This window comes from Trematomus bernacchii, unplaced genomic scaffold, assembly GCF_902827165.1.
Source record: "Trematomus bernacchii unplaced genomic scaffold, fTreBer1.1, whole genome shotgun sequence".
Taxonomy (NCBI): domain Eukaryota; kingdom Metazoa; phylum Chordata; class Actinopteri; order Perciformes; family Nototheniidae; genus Trematomus; species Trematomus bernacchii.
This window is the reverse complement of record NW_022988043.1, coordinates 17,062,315-17,080,275: the sequence shown is the minus strand read 5'-3', so window position 1 is coordinate 17,080,275 and position 17,961 is coordinate 17,062,315. Positions and strand designations below refer to the sequence as shown.

Here is a 17,961-nt window from a genome sequence, read left to right as displayed (position 1 = left end):
TTTGACAGAGGATTACTCACAAAATACACAGTAAAAGTACTTCATTTTATCTTTGGTAGCAGTCAAACTAGTACAGAGTCCAACAGTGTCAGTTTTATTAAGAACTTGCGGTAAAAAATATTTGTAAAACAAAATGAAGAGCAGCTGATTTGAAAAACAAACTCGAGAGACGGCTGAGTTGACCGCAGTGCAGAATCGCTGTATAGTTTAAATCTCCTAACAATGTTGTCCATTTTAGACATAGGCTTATTATATTTACAGCCCTTAATAACATCAATTTTCTGGGCTCAATGTGTGTCTTGGCAGTTTTCGTTGTGATCGCTAAATTCACCTTGTTTATAATATTATCACCGTTCCAAGCAAACGAGTGCTTTTGTTTTGAAATCAGTTCTGCGAGTTTCGCGCCCCTCGCTCCAATGACCATTAGACAATTTAGTAAGGTAAAAAGCAAAAACGCCTCGCAGACGCTATTCCGTTTACTTTTTTAATAAAGAAAAACAAATCGTCCGAAGATACACGGATTCATCTCCCTCCATCATGTTGATTTGAATCCGAAGTTCTGAACATGAGCCCGCCCCGCTCGACCTTCTGAGCCAATCACAGCGCGATAATGACCTGCCTTCCGTTTCAACCATACTCCTTCCGTTTCCACTATACTTTCTCTCACACATACATGCATTCTTCTCTTGCATACATATATTGTCTTCAGACATGCATATATTATTTATAATATTAAATGTAAACATTTAATGAATGTGCACGAGAGCAAAATGTATAAATATGAGCGTTAAAATATATGAATATGAGAGCAAAATGTATGAATGTGGGAGTGTAAATATATACGTGTGTGAGTGAAAATGTATGTATGTAAAAGGAGAATGTATGTGTGTAAGAGTGAAAATATATGTATGTAAAAGGAGAATGTACTGTATGTGTGTAAGAGTGAAAATATATGTATGTAAAAGGAGAATGTATGTGCGTGACCAGTATGAATTACGGCCTGCATGGCCCCTCATACATAAGGTCCTCCGTCTGCTTCACCTAGAGACAGATGGTCTAACAGCATCCATCTTTCATTAACATCAGTTGTTGGATGCAGACCTCTGGGAGCTTTTGTGGAGTTTTCTCTTCTGGAAATCAAAGGACTCCTGAGCCTCGAAGAGGAGAAATTACTTTGCTGATCCCCTCATTACAGAGTACAGTATCTACATTCGAAGTGAAGCTGGAAAAAACAGGGGAGGGGGTGCCAGGCGCTCTGAGGTTCAACCTTCACACAAAAGCATGAATAAAGAACTGATTGCACAGGCAACTTGCAAATACTTTTTTCATACAGTCCAGGTTTGCTGAGCACACATGCTCACATTTAGCAGCACCCTTCTATACAATATAGGACCCCAAGCATCTACAGTCATTAATTTCCTTCAGCCCACACTCACCACAATTGAAGAGGAACAATAGATGAGGTCATCACCTGACTCAACCTCAAACTCTGTTCTTTGAAAGCAGCCGAAATGTCTTTCTACATACGTCTTATTACCCTGCCTCCGGACTAGCTTTTATATGTGGGTCTAAAAGGGTAAATTAGAAAGGTTTTACATTTATTTGGCACCAAACTGCACTGAGATTAGCTCAGCTTCAGCCAACCCGGTGAGTTTTCTTCCTACAGCAGTAAGCTGCTTGGCAGCGGTGAAAACATCTCACTCTCCTGTTGATAAATACCCTCACTGAGTCTTCGGTTAATCACTCGCCTCCCTATGCTAGATCATATTTTCTGGCAGATTCTAACAGGATTATACAGTTCAAACTATTGTCTTTTTGGTTTTTGTCTTTTCCTCCTTTGAATGTTTAGTATTCCTGCCTGCTCACCGAATCCCACCACACTCAGCCAGCCCCCTCTCTGCCTAACGCATCTATGTGACGAACATAAATCACCAATTTCATTTTTCCGTATAGATCACTTCCTCACTCATTGAGAATCTTTTTTTTTCTTTCTCTCTCAGGGCTGGAGCCCTTTCACTGGTCCCTAACTCTATTTTCACTACCATGTGAAAATAAAACCTAATATCCAAGTGTTGCGGAGGGTGAATCCCTCACCTGGGCGTCAGGCCAGATAACAGGAGATCAGATCGCAGGGCACACTGAGGAGTCCAGACACTTGCTTTCACTGTAATCCCCTTTTCCCTGGAATCACACACACACACATCTGTCAGCATGATTAACTGTGTGTGTGTGTGTGTGTGTGTGTGTGTGTGTGTGTGTGTGTGTGTGTGTGTGTGTGTGTGTGTGTGTGTGTGTGTGTGTGGGGCGAGAGATAGATTGAAAAATATCACATCACCAAGATTGTGAGGGGAACAGTCCGTGGGCTGCATGTTCGCAAAATATATGGGTTTTGGGCTGTGCTAAAAGTGACTACATTATTTCAAATATTTTATATAAAAACAGCTACAATTATTATTCGATAATCATAAAGTTGACTGACAGAAATATGATAAAGGAATCATTTGTCATATATGGAAAAACAGAAAATAGTTTTGTACTCTTGGGGATTGCTATTGACACATTTTCAGCACCTTTAAGAATGAGCTTCTATTAAAGCTATAATAAACCAATCAAAACTATGTAATTATGAATTGTGAATGAAAACAAGTTTTAGCAGTTCAGGGTTCTCAAAAGTACTACTTTATAATCCATAAACCCTTGTTGTGTTTTTTAGATGTTTTATTTTCTCTGACTTTGTTGTTATTATATGCTGCTAAATAAGTAATACAACATTGCAGCAAAGAAACACCGGATGCAAGTTTTCACACCACGGAGAAACAGATTATTCTGGCAGTATCAAAAAACTGTAAAATATTCAGGTTGTCAGAAATGCAGTTTCAGTAAGGCTTTAATGTTAAAGGGGACCTATCATGCAAAATGCACTTTTTGATGTATTTTATATATAAATATGTGTACCTGGTGTGTCGGGGAACTCACGCAGCGTCAGAAAATAAAACCCTTTCTCGTTTCCTCCGTACCCACATCTTTTAAAAACGGGGGTACAACGAGCTGATCCAGATTTGCTGCTGATATGACGTAATTTCGGATGGTGGACCCACAGAGAGTTGCTATCAGAAACCATGCCTGACGTGTTTTGGACGTAATATGGTATTTGTTTACATTAGCAAGCAACGCTAACACTCAGAGCTAACCTGTACTGGAGAGCGCATGTGATTAAAAAGCAGGAAATAAAAAAAGGAACTCACCTTGTGGTAAACCCGCAAGAGAAAAAGCATTTGAGCACCATACTGTTTCAGAAATAATCCTTGATGTGGTTTAGAACAGGATGGCGTTTTATCACAGCAGAATTGAACTTTATCTCTGGTAGAATTCTGATCAGGCATTTTTTTTTCAAGCTAAGGACCCAAAATCCACAGGGCTGGAATAGAGGGATATAAGGGATGTCTAAAATGCATGATCTGTTTGTATTTTGAGAAAAACACATCATAGACAGGTTTTTATATATTTTTATATATCTGAGAACCATAACATATGCCTAAAACTAGCATGATAGGTGCACTTTAAAGTATTAAATATCTTCAAATCGGAACAGCAACTCAGAATCAGACATCTACATCTTATTTTAACGCTCTGAGCTATAAAATACATCAGACATTCTTTGTATGGTCCATGGCATGTCACATACTTGTAATGGTCTTACTGTATAATGATTTGCTTAAGGGATAAAATAATCTTAAAAAGGACCTGGATTTATTAGTGCTTTTATTACGAGACAGAAACACTGGTATTATTCTCAGCCTTTTGAGTGTGTGAGTCATCGCGGCATAATATGCTCATTGAGAAACCTAATGTATCAGGAATTACCACAATGGATGTGTTGAGTACTCTTCTCATATTATGTTGTGTTTAGTCTGTCTATTAACACGCTTTTTTCAGATTAAGTTACAAGAGTTCACACATTTTTTGTTCAGATCAAATGAAGGCTGAGTTCAAGAATAGGTGGTGCAGTTGAGATCAAATTGTAGGTTGAAAGCGGTCCAAGCAAGGGAGGTGGAGCGGCTATAGGGTCCCACGCTTAACACCCCCATACTACGCCCCCGGGCTGTTTTGGCATCATGAAACATAACAGGCGTGTGGTTAAGATCAAAATAAAGGCTGAGTTTGAATATAGGTGTGGTCCGAGAAATGGCACAGGGAGTTGGGGGTAGGAAGTGGAGAAGGGGCCATCGGGATTATGATCACAAACCCATATAGGTGTCTAGATATTTATTATTGTCAGTGTTTGTCAGGATAAAAGAGTAAGCACTTACAAATTAGCCTTGTCTTTCTTCGAACATCCAATAACATTGATTGATCTGTTAGAACCAGCTTTATAGAACACACTAAGGTTTGTGGAAATCAGGAGAGCTTCCCAGGAGAAACTATAGGACAGGCCAAAGAAACCTGGAACGCTGGACCCTGGAGACTTCTTTATTTCCATCAGAGCAGAACCTGATGGGGCAACACTGGCCAGATAGACGTGTCAATTTATCACTAACAGTACAAAATCTCATCACTTTGCGATGCCAGGCACGATTTCTATTTCTCACAGCTCTGAGCTGTCAGAGTATTCACACAGAGAGGAAGAGAAAGTGTTCACAGGATGGGGATGTTTGATTTTTTTTTCAGGACGGATACAAGACCAAGGTTTGATCAGAATGTTTCTGTTATCTCGGAATCAAAAAGTCTGCAATGTGGTTTTGTTTTTAAATTGATCAACACCACCTAAATCCCTCTGGTCGTGCTAACAATCTAAAGGCGTGGAGGTTGTGATCATTTTCATCCATCTGCTCGAGAATGATCACGTTTGGAAGTTTTATTCAACAATAAAATAAAAAACAATAAAAAATAACCCTAACCCTAAACCCATTTACCGTGTGGTTTAAACGTAAAATATGTCAAGTATAAATGTAAAGATAACACCATTTTATTGAATATCAGTGAGAAAAAAACCAAAAAAACAGGTTGGACAAAACTCATTATTAAACTTTTGTTTAAATGTGTCAATACTGTTGATAGTACTAAGGCTCAGTGCAACAACTAAAAATATAACATTCTTATATTTCTGATATTGTGATAATCATTGTGTGGAAAAACTAAGTTAGACAAAAACTTTCTTTACTTATTTCATATTTTCAATAGGTTGGAACCGATACAAAATAATGTCAATTCATTTACAATTATATCATTACGTGTCATTTTTTTGACTTCTAGAAAAATACCAGCAGATAAACAGCTGTGAGACGTTTTAATGGTACATTTCAAACATGGATAACATTACAATGTGTAAGCCTCTTTTTCAGATGAAAACCCCTTTATGAAATCAACTGTTCATCCAGTAGAGCTCTGTAAAGAAACAATGTGCTGGATGATTATTAGCACCTTTCCATGTGTAATCCTCTCACTCGTGTTTGCTTTGTTTGGCATCACATATCACAGACATTTGTTTTAAAGGAAAACAGAAAATGCGAACGGCTGTTTTGCTAGCAGGAGTGTCAGCAGAATCCGGTTTCTACGAACTGAATTGTTAAAACTGAGAAATTAAGTGAAACTTGGAGAATTATTTATTCAGAATCTTGTTCCACAAACAGCGGGATTGTCTTCTGTTATAGGTGAGGCTACAACTGACACATTTCCCACAGCCAAGGTGACCTCAACACAAGTTATGAAAACTACCTATCCATCAGAAGAAAGTGAAAGTCGGCCTTAATCAAAAACCAATGCTAAAAAATAAACTATGTTCTCTAAAGTATGTGGAATTCAACCGATTGTAGTTATGAGGGTCCTTTACTGTTTAAACATCACAATGCACCAGAGTACAAAACCTAGTCCATGAACAAATTATGTTCCCAGTTTGATGTTGAAGAACTTACTAAGTTTGAAAAATAAATACTGACCTTGGTAACAGCAGTTCAGATTGTTTTATCAACTTCAGCCAAAAAAATTGGTTCCCAACTTTGAAGCTAATATGATGAGAAAGACCTCATGGCAACCCAAAAACAAGATCATGTGATTCAATTCAACACTCCAGTGCAACAACTGATGGACCTTGTGATGAGCTTACTTTAGTCAACTTTGAGTAATGATTTAAAAAAGGGTATTACCAGCTTGAAACCCATCAGGTACATGTGCATGTCAGAAATATCTAGAGGAATGTGCACGCTAACATGTTTTGACTTTGTTTGTTGGATGGCCCTCAATGTCTACGCTTGACCCTGTAACAGAGTGATACGAATTTGATGAAGATAGAGTTGTTTTAACAATGGCAACATGTCTGCATGAAGACATCCTTTTCACCCAACATCATTGTTGATCCTCATTACAGCTGTTGTATTTGAGGAAACCCATGCAGCCAGCTTCAGAAAGTTGATGGTCGGGCAATCACGTGTGTTTCAATGCGATACATGATTTACTTCTTCGTTGAATTTACTCTTGGCCTTAGAAACATATATGTGACAACATATTCTAAACTCAAGGTTCCCTTAGATTTTTCTCTGGGACAACCGGTAGAAGAAAACTTTGGAGATATATATTATGTTATCGAAACAGTTATAGTGAACAATACATTGGTGAATACACCAAAGAGACTGCAAGAGCACAAATCATCAGACCAGTCACAACATGAACTGGGAACAGATTATAGTCATCGACCAGGAGTCAGAGTCCTGCAGAAGAAAGTTTAAGGAGCCATTCAATCCAATGCTTGAGATCATCCTTAAACAGAGACAGATTATCTCCAATTACCCCTGAAATCAACTTGTATGATGTGGCGTTCTGCGTTGTAACAATCAGGTTAGTTTGAGAGTACTCACAGATCACACACTTGTTGTTAGTGTGTACATGAGTTTGGCCATCTAGTATCTTTCTGAGTACAGGTGAGTAAGGTTACTTAAGTAAGGTTACTCTGAAAAACTTATTTTCGCCCCTGGGAAGCCAATTATCTCTGAAGTGCACTTTCCTCAGCATCTTTGTTTCCCAAACACCAGCTGCTGTTAATCTAGCTCTCTGGCCTCAACAAGAAATAAGAAGTGCTGAAACAAACAAAGCGTCTTAACCACACACACAACAGAGATCAGGAGGATTGTAATCACCATTCTCCTGTGAAACCTTTAAAAAGTTGATATCGACCTTCCTGCAGGAAAGAGAAGCGCAAGTTCACAGAAACTTCTCAACATCACTGACATTAAAGGCAACAATTATAAAGGCTGTATACCACTGACTGCCATGTCTACAGCACATGATCAATCATGAAGGTAAGGTCTGTAGAAATGTGTTGATCAAACCCTTTCACATGTGAAAGTCATTGAAGTGTTCAAAGGGAACAATGGGATTTGAGGGACACAGCTGACCACAGAGCAGCTCCTTAAAGGCAAAGTGAGCCTTGCTCAGAGGTCTGACAGCTGAACTTGTTAAGGGTGGAATTGCTCCTCCTGTGCCACGACCCACAGGGATTCTGAGTAATCAATCTAAATTATTTACACACAGGACATGACATGAGACTAGATGGGTTCAAGGTATGATATCAAATCAACAGCAGAGGATCGCAGCAGAGAAACAGGGGAGGCTGCGCTGATGGCTTTGCCGCACAGTGCAAATCATCTTACACAGCACTTACCAGGATCAATGTAACCCTTTATTAGAGAGAGCCTGAGAGAGAGAGAGAGAGAGAGAGAGAGAGAGAGAGAGAGAGAGAGAGAGAGAGAGAGGGGGAGGAGAAGCTGCAAGTGTTTTAAACGTTTTTCGGGCTACTAAGCCATTGACACAGTGCTAACTGGGCTAACTAAGTTGCTAGCGTTTCCATATATTTTTATGCCAGCTACAATGAATGACCGAACGTAGCAGACTACCCGTATAAGATTGCAATTGTAAACATGTTCTTGCTAGCCTAACATGAACCACTAGATGTTGTTCATAGTAGGTTGGCATATTACACTGAACAACTAGCAAACGTAGGTTAGCATATTAATCTAGCTGGCAAGCTGACAAACCTAAAACAACTAAGTTTCTCTAATATTTTGTGATTTGCATTTGATTTCGTCAGGAACTCCTGGCGTATCCGGCGGACAACACATGACGGGATGACCACTCTGATGCCTCGTCCTAAAAAGCCCCAGCACCAGCTTACAAAGCTGCGATAGGCAAGATGCCGAAAATGCCTATAAGGGGAGGAATGGATGATATACAGTGTATATATGTATATTTACACATGTTCATTTTGTACATTTCTAAAAATAAAGTTGGATGGAAATACTTAGTAGCCTTTCTTCCCTGAATTATTTGCTCCTATAACATATCATTGTTGATGTTCCGCTTAGAACCGAAAAAAGCACTGTGTTAGACATGGGCGGAGCCTCTCTGGTGGTTGACTAATCAGAACAGAGTGGCCGAGCTGACCAATCGGAGCACACTGGGCTCACAGGGAGGGGGGGGCAGGAGCTCCAACTCCGCAACTCAGCACCTAAAGTCTGGTGAATAAACAAACTCCATAGTCAGCCGACTGTACATAAAGGTAATTTGTTTGCCCTGTTTTTGCTTAAATTGTGTTGTTGTTCCGGTCTTCGTTGCTGCATTAGCTGGTGTGAGCCGTCCTGGCACAGCCATTGAGAATGTGCCCTCTGTTGGTGGAGTAAGAAGAAACACTTTCCCTCTTTAACATCTACCTCTGTGTTCAGGCCTCCACAAAACCTGCTCAAAGTGTGTTTTCCATAGCTGGCAACATTATAAGTAAGGAGAGATCTTGGCTTCTCCAAGGGAAAGTTAACATGCCATTTTTTGAAGATCAATTGACTATGTTTTCAGGCTTGGCCAAATAATATAGTAGAGATCCAAAATATTTGTTCTCTGTAAATGTTGTTTTCAAGTTATTATCTATTGATTTTTCGCTTCTAAAAAAACGCAAAAACTATGGTTATGCAGTTTTTTTTAACAGCAAAATAACTGGTATTGAATATTTTCACTACAAACAGCAGGGAGTCTGTCTTTATCTACAAGGAGGGAAGGCGGGGAGGAGAACGATGAAACACATTCATTGTGTACCTCAATGTGAGGATGTGACCATGGGTTCAGGCTAATTGGCCCCTGCCTGTCAAGTAGGACACTCGGAAGCCTCTTTATGTTGAGCCTTCTTGATTGCAGCAAAATCATTTCTATGCATTTACATACATTACCACCCTCCGTGACCACTGCAATCAGTGCAGATTCACGGAGAATCTTATTTTCCATAAATGATTAAAAAGCATTTCAGAGCACACAACTGTCACATGCTACTTGTTTATTTATTATTATTTATTTTAATAATTCCTGTTAGATATTTCTTATGTTGGTCAGATTAAGAGCTTGCACCCATGTGACATAATCATAATCAATCAAAAGAAGGCAACGTGAAATGTCTTTATTCTTTTATGAAATATTTTCTTATGAAGGAATGCTTGGTATGAATGGAACCCCCAAGTGGCCAATAGCCAATAAATAAAAAAATACATTATGAAATGAATCAGCGTGTGAATACATTTGGTTAAAGAATTAAAGTGACAAACCTATGCTGGGGAAATCCAGGACATTAAAAACTGAATATCTCTAGGGTTTATAAGGAAATTCAAGAAATGTAGTCAGGCACGACTTATAGAAGGAGGTCAGAGCTAGTCCCACATCACCTGGTTTATTTAAGCTCCATTTGAAACGAATTACCATCAAATGGGGAGGTGGGGGGGGGAGAATATTCACCGTCCCCTTCAGGGAGTTTAACTCATCATTCTAGAAGCAGTTTAGACCACCATCGGGAAATTATAGCGCAGGCAGTAGACATGGGAGTGTTGAGGGTGAGGGGAGGTGAGGGGGAAACGTGACTCACACAGACAGGTCTCACATATCTTAAGAATGATATATAACATTATGTATTCAATAATGAACAACCCAGCAGGAGCCCTGACATTTGCTGTTCAAATTCTGAGAGCAATTTTGAGGCATGAATTTTAGCAACCAAAAATAAAAATGATATTGATATCGACATGTCTCCTTAATGCATGATACAAATAGCGTATGATAACAAATACTGCAGGAATGGACCCCAAAAAACCTTTCGGGAAAACTGTCAGGTAAATATATATTCCTACAGTATAGCAATTTTCACAGCTCACAAACAAATAAGTATTACGATTTTAGATTATATATCAATTTATAATCCCGATCATTCAAATTCAATTGGAAAGAAAAGCAATAATGTGAATCATTTTAATATCATGATTCTATTCATTATCTCACACTGATAGATTTGATGTATTGTGGACAACAGATACAAATGTGCATCCAGCTAACTGTAGAGACTTTAAATTGTGTGCTGGCCCTGCGACAATATCAATAAAATATAAAATTACTATATTTCCATTTGCATACCTCCTTTTAGCACAGGGATGAAACAGAACAGAAAGGGTGACTCATGGGAGCTTTATTGTTTGTTGATCCTAAACACAAAGCAATTCACAGGAAGATGCATTTCCTGAGCACATCGCAAGTTTCCATCAGCAGCAACAGTGACATTTGTTTGCTATAAATAGAGGGCGAACAGGGTCAGCTGTTTATAATACCAGTAATAACAATAGCAGCAGGAAACTATACCATATCATATTTTCAAAGTTTTGCTTTTAAATGCATCTCACAGTCTTTAGTCTCAGGGACCATGAGATATGGTTGGAAGCTTCAAGAAAGCTTATCATTTATTCTACAAGTTGACAGTTTTTCTCATACAGATCCCACAACCCTTTTCGCAAGACAGGTCAAAAATGATCTTTCATCATCTGTTGAAAGTGACTATAGCTACATTTTGTTTTGTTTTGCCTCAAGCAACCAGTAGCTGGTGACATATTCACCTCACTGACACCATTTTAGTGGACACACAATCTGCTTTAGGGTAGTGGTCATTTTTTATTTGATAGCAAGATAAATAAAGGCTTAAAGAAAAGCCTTTTTTGGCCTGTTGTTAGCACAGGGAGATGATGTCCCCATTACCAATCTCATATCAAGCCATACAAATGTTTTTTATCAAACTTCCAGGTAGTATTTCACACTTTCTCATAATATTCAAGAAGATACAATGACAAAGCAATAAAAAGCCCAGTTTTCCATTTGATTGCTGTAAGGGCACGAACACAGGTCATTGTAACAATTAATCTCAGTGTATAAACATGCTTTGTAAAGTTAGAAGTTTGCAGTAGGTAGTTGTTCATGCAGCAGAAACTGGCTCGAGAGAGTACAGTCCAGGAAGTTGTTATTTTTCCTATGGGGGTGGAAGAAGAGGAGCGCTTGTTGTTTTCCTGTGTGCAGCCTGTAAACGTGTTGGCACTCCTTTCCTGTCAAATGTGTGGCTTTATATGCCCTACAGGCATTTCTTTAGTGTATATAGGTTTGGCAATATCACTACATTGACCTACATTACCGTGTGTTGTGGGTTAGGGTGAGCTGGGCACCAGGACCTTGAGCGATTCTTGATATGTTGTTTTTTATTAAATTGTTTGCTGTCAAGTTATTTTTATTTCCTCTGTGAATAGTTTGATAAAGTCAGACTATATATTTTCCCATGTGGTCGTGATGTTTAAGCCTGCCACCAGAGAACCCTTTATACCTGTTCACTTCATCAGCAAGATTAGATAAGCCCATAATAAGCAGATGTGGGAGAAGTACTCATATCGTGTACTTAAGTAAAAGTAGTAGTACCAGCGTGTACGAATACTCTGTTACAAGTTAAAGTCCTGCATTCAAAATGTTAGTCAAGTAAAAGTAGAAAAGTAAAGTACTCATTATGCAAATTAGTCAATTTCAGAATAATATATATTATGTTCTGATTATAATTATTGATGCATTAAAGTGTTATCAAAGCTGATGCAGCTAGTTTTAATGATTTTGAATTAACTTCAGGTGTAACTAAAGTCCTATGTAAGTGTTGTTTATATTTCACATCATCAATCCAAATCTGTGAAGTAACTAAAGGCATTAAATAAATGTATTGGAGTAAAAGTACACGATTTAACTCTTAATTATAGTGGAGAAGAAGTACAAAGTAGCACTTAAGTACAGTACTTGAGTACATCTACTTAGTTGCTTTACACCACTGATAATAAGTACTGTCCTAGAAATCGTAACAGTCCTAGAAGTAAGACCCCAGTATCAGTAAAACACCGTGGTTGTGGTCCTACCTTTTATCTGGTAGTCCTCAGAGATGTCTGAGGAGGGGGCCTGCAGCAGAGCCGACCTGCGGTAGACCACGTGGACCCGGCCCTGGTCCTCCAGCTCCTGAGTGCCTCTTTCGAGCGGCTCGATGAAATACTCGTCTGAGTCGGTGCGGATCATCCCAGCCTGCAACAGAAGGCCAGGCCAGTTAATGAGAGTGAGAAGCCATGCTGCTCTACAGCGAGAGGAAAGAGTATGAAGTATGCTATAGTACTCTGATACAGCCAAATGAGGCTGAAGAGTTCCTGAAGTCTTACAATAATTTGCCATGAGGACCAGCAATTATGCTTATATTGTAGGTAGGGTCACCAATCAAAATAAGTTTTGCTAAGAGCTGTGAAGGTGTTTCGAATAATTTTCTATATGTAATTTTTGTAGCAATGGTCTCTTGAATCTAATTAGAGATCTGCTTTATCCTTTAAAATGTTATGTACTCCATTTATTTGTTTTAACCAAGCATAATTAGTTTGGGCCTGAAGGAACTATAGTGTTTTAAACCAGCACTCTTTTATAATGGTAAAGTGATCAGGGGACGACTCAACTGAAAAAATACAGATTTCATAGAAGTCTATGAGAAAATGACCCTACTTCTAATTTGATGTATTACCTCAGTAGACTCAGTAAATGTCAAGTCTTGTTCAATACAGCAGGATATTTATTTTGTAAATTACGGCTGCATTTTGAGTAAAATATACGATAAAGAAGGGCAAACTTTATGGTAGGACAACTTTATGATTGACATGTGGCTGCCACAGTGTTGTCCAGGTTTCTGCGTTGTAACATTTGAATCGCCTAAAAATGTATAGGTCATCACTTTTCTTAGCTCGATCCACTTCTTTTAATTCTGGTTCCAAAAAAAACGTAATGGTATTGGCCAAACTTGGAGCTTAATACCGGTAGCCCACAAACCAATGGGTGACGTCATACTGCGTCAACTTTTTTTAAACACTCTATGATCTTGACTGGTGCGTTCACAGACAGATGATAAGGTAGACAGTATAACAGACAGTAGGATAACCGACACAATAATATCCTACCAAACAAAGTCCTAGTATCGATATACAAACATATCCACAAAATAGATGACAATGAACAGACAGATTTTGTAATTAATGCAGGAAAGAATGTTTCTAAGTACTGATTGCCTGCTCAAATGTATTTGGTTCTGTCTGTGTGACAATCGTTTCACGTTGTTTTGATTCATTTCCTGCAACTTACAAACTCTTTCCAATTATCAGCTGGTTCCCCGACAGCTGCAGGTGGTGATCAAAACATCATTAGGGACACATTGGAACAAAATTGCTTTGTGATCACTACCTGCCAACCTTAGATTTCCTGCAATAATCCGCCTGTCATGTCTGTAGTTTAGGGCGGATATATCCAAGGCTCACTCTGTCAGGCTAGCATTATGATATACAAACAAACTGAATGAGCAGCTCATCAAAACCAAGTGATGTGCTGAAGCAGGTGTCAGAGGCATGAAAGGCTGAGTTAAGTCACAATAACCCATACAGGTTAGCATGATAACTGAGCCAGCACTGTGCTTTGCTTACCATTCATTTTCTGTACTCATTTCCTTTCCCCTACACAAATGTGCCCTAGCAGCTGTTAAAAAAAGCTAGTGCTAATAAAGCCTTAGCCATGTGTGATGTTTCAATTCTATGTGAGAATATACATGTAAAATGCAAATATGTACGATGTTCAACACAGAGCCAGCGGCATCAGGTGAGAAAGGATGAAGACTAATTCATTAAAGTTGTACAGCAACCTTGATCCTTTATACAGCAAGTTGCCTCGGGAAGTACAAACTGCTGCTCCTGTGCACCTGTGCGCAGACAGAGCCACCTCTCACAGCTCCAGAGGATTTCTTTTTCCAGCTTTCGGTCACAGGGTCGGTCGGTCCGGTCTCCTCTGCTGCACCTCGCAGACTTTACCTCGCTATGGCCCCTCCGCTAACACTCTGCTGGACTCACATATGGCGCACTGCAACCAACATGCTCACTGAACTCCAACTCCCATAGTCCCGAACCTACCCAAAACTCCCCCATCTCTCCTCCTATTCACACGCAATACTGGCTGAACTCCAATTAACTTCTTACCCAAGTTTGCATTTGAACTTGAGCACATCAACAGAATATTCATGTCCTGAGGTGTGGAGCACATAGATAAACAGCCTGCGTGTACAATTAAATTAAAAGCTTTGGCATCCTGATGACCTCTTCACTTTGAAACAGTAGGGGAATTAGATCTCCCAAAAGTTTTGTTTACTGACATGTTATAACCTCATATTGTGGCCATTATGTTATGATTTGTTTCAGTTTAAGAGGACCAGGTTCATGTCTGTCCAAACATCCATGATACTCGACCAAAGCATTCTAACCAGGTTATGATGCCAATATACATCCTATCAAAACTGTAAAGTTTGAGGTATCGTCTGTCACTTAGCATCATTCCTCTTTGTGGATGTTGACATAAGAAACAAAAGCCTAAAATAAATTATATGTTGAAAAAATAGGGGAAAAAGATATCTCTTCCTGCAAAAAATGATATCAAAATGTATTCATTAACAATCAAACCTCTGCTTTAACATTAGATGATAGAATGAGTGACTCGGTAACATTGTTTCAAAAGCAACTCGTTGACATTACAGCTCTGTAAACCAACAGAGCTGTTATCAAGCAGAGCAGCTCAGAGTAGATTCTTGTCACTTTAGCTAGTAAAGCCCACCTTAAGTGAGCCTGAGCTGTTGTTAGCTTCAAGGTTAACCTCCTTCAATTTTCGGGTGGCAAGCACTCCACCGAGCTTGGCTTTGTGAGTTAGAATATCCAAAAAGCATGCTATTACTCATACTGCAAAATCAGGGTTTCCCACACTTATAGACTTTACTCGCCCAGGTATATTAACGGCCGGCAAAGTGTATTTCGATGAACTAGTGCACAATGATCCCTCGCTCTACGCCTCCTGTACCTGTTCGCTCTGCTATCGCGTGAAGGGTCTGCTAACAAGTGACCACCAGAAAGGTTAATGTTGTTGCACGTCACAAAGCCAGCGCCTTCCTTCATGTCAAAACAAAAGTGTGATATATTTGGTTCATATTTATCTGGAAATGAAAGCTCTGATTACAGCTAGAAGTTATCAGAAAATGACAGGATGTGATAACAACAGAATAAGTGAGCTGCGGTTATCATTGACACGTCTTTTTTTCCAAAAAGAACAGTATCTCCTGAAATTGGTACAGAGCTGCCATAAAAAGCCTTTGTCAGGTGATATAAATTCATGACAGAAAAGGTTTGTACTGAATGCCATTTTTCATTTTATTTCACACCTTCTTTTGACATTTTCCATTGAAGCTTCAAATGTCTGTCGGCCATATTTGATCAAGTTGAAATCCTCCATGTGAATAAAGTGATTCCTAGGGTTGCATGAGTTAATATTTTATTTATTGAATTTCTTTAATAAAGATAACTCAACAGGGCGTGCCTCCTTTGGGGTGTGGTTATATAAAAACATGTTGGCAGTTTTAGATACGAGTTTATCTATTTTACCTTGAAACTTTGACTTTTCACAATGCTCTGGAATTATTTGAAATGTCAGATAGAACAATGCACTGGAAAATAATTCTACAAATACTTTAACAAAAGTAACAATATAAGTGTAGCCTAACCCTTATCTGGAAATGAACAGAAATATTGGGTTTAAATGAATAGACAAATAAAAAAACTAGAAAAAAAAACTAGAAAAACAGCTGTGCAGCATTTGAATATTGATTCAGGATTAGAATATCAGCATTGTAAATTAAGCTTCGAGGCAATAACGCAATAGACAATATAAACCACTAAACTAAATATTGAAAAGGTGAATGTGAGGGAAATGGTCAATTCCACATTTGCCTTGTTAGCTTAACATATTTGCAGCAGGAGTATCCTACATGGCTTATTGTTTGCATTTATCTTACACATGCAGGCATTGCTCTCAGATAAGGATTATAAACATTCTGTACGTCAGCATCTGTTGTCAGGCTTTAACGCAGTTTGCCTGTACCAATTACCAGTTCCTCACATGCACCCGTATTTGGCGACAAGGTCTGAGGATTACCCTGCCTGAATTTATTCCTGGCATTACACCCATCACCACAGCGTCTTTTCCTTTATTTACTCACAGCACATCACCCACCTTGGTTCACTGGCAGCTAAACAAAGTCACCTCTAGACTAGCATGTTAACACCAAAGGAATATTTCAAATAAAACTGGAATTAATTCAAAATATCATATTTACTTTTTCTCGATCAAGATCCGAAACTTCGTCGAGGTGGCGTTTCAATTTCAGATCAGTTAAGATGAAGCATTTCTTTTAGAATAAAACGAGAGGCAGACCAGAGGTCAGATTGGAGCCTCTGCTCCCAGACACATCATAAATTATAGTGGAGAGCTATTAAAAGCGCAGATTCTGAGGCTGTGTAAACAAACGGACAGATGGATAATTGGATAAAAGTTGGGATTCCGTCCAGTGGCGCTGTTTAAATCTTCATATTTTATGAACCATGTGAAAGGCTGTAAATGCCACCTTCTTGTTAACACATGGCAGAGGCGAACAGTGTGAGGAGTCCAATTTAAAGGCATGCTTGAATGTTCGTAATGACACGGCAAGCTGACATTTAAAGTGGATCAAAAGCTTTTCTGAAGAATGACACAAGAGGAGACAGTTAAGACGATGTCAAACATCTTTGAGTATAAAACAGCAAGCAACACTTTGCAACTCATGGGTTGAAAGCTGAGAAATATGTAATGAATTCAGCCAATGCTGTTTGATTCCAATTTTGTTTTACTATTTATCCAAGCTTTTCTAAGAGGGAAAAAGTACTGAGAAAGAGAAAAGCTCAATATGTGGATATCTAGCAAAAACATGCTCACTGTGTAAAAGCAGAAATCCTCCCCTGTGTATATGAACAAGGCGTTTCAGTAATCTGCATCGCCCCCAAAGGAAGTGGTGAGCTCTCACCACTTTGAATGATTTAAACATAAGCAATTGGATACAGCCTTCCTGAAATTAATTGTTCATCTATCCTTGAGGCGCACAGCATTACAAAAAAGGCAATAATCTCAAATATACTGGGAAAAAACAAACGTCATCCTAATGCAAATGTTATCTTCTTCCATGAGCTAACACTGCTTAGAAATTCACATGAGCTCAAGGTATTAAACAGTGGTGATATTCCCTTCAGGTGCCCACTGTGAAACCAGAGGATTCATTGCTTTATTCTGCAATTCATGTTAGGAGATGGTCCTCATGCTGTGTTTCACCATGTATTAAGAGACTTAGTTTTAAATACAAAATGTCTTGTTAAATCATCCCTCGTTCAAATAAAAAACAGGTATTGAGTATGTCTCAATTACCTTACATTTTCTCTCAAAAAAATCCACATTACAGGGATCCTCTCTGTTTTTCCATCTCTCCCGACGTACTTAAGTTTGGAGAAAAGACTCCAACATCCTCACATGTCTAAGAGTCTGAGACTATTTGGAAGGATTTTCAGTGTAAGCCTTAGGGCATTAAACATAATGATACGCCTACTTCAATTAGAATGCAAGCACATCCCACAATAAGAAAAAAATAACTGGATACAAAATGATGTTATTGAGGTGCACACACACATATACACACACACAAATCCTCTCTGACAAGCAAGAAAATAAACTGAA

General features: G+C 38.8%; 1 protein-coding gene across 1 annotated transcript in view; it reads right to left on the bottom strand.

Moving 5' to 3' along the window:
• adamts3 (ADAM metallopeptidase with thrombospondin type 1 motif, 3) overlaps positions 1 to 17,961 on the bottom strand; it is a 182,437-nt gene that overhangs the window by 138,951 nt on the left and 25,525 nt on the right. Inside the window, exon 4 of the mRNA XM_034117646.1 lies at positions 12,228 to 12,387. Coding sequence (XP_033973537.1) covers positions 12,228 to 12,387 — 160 coding nt within the window. The remainder of the gene's footprint in view (positions 1 to 12,227; positions 12,388 to 17,961) is intronic.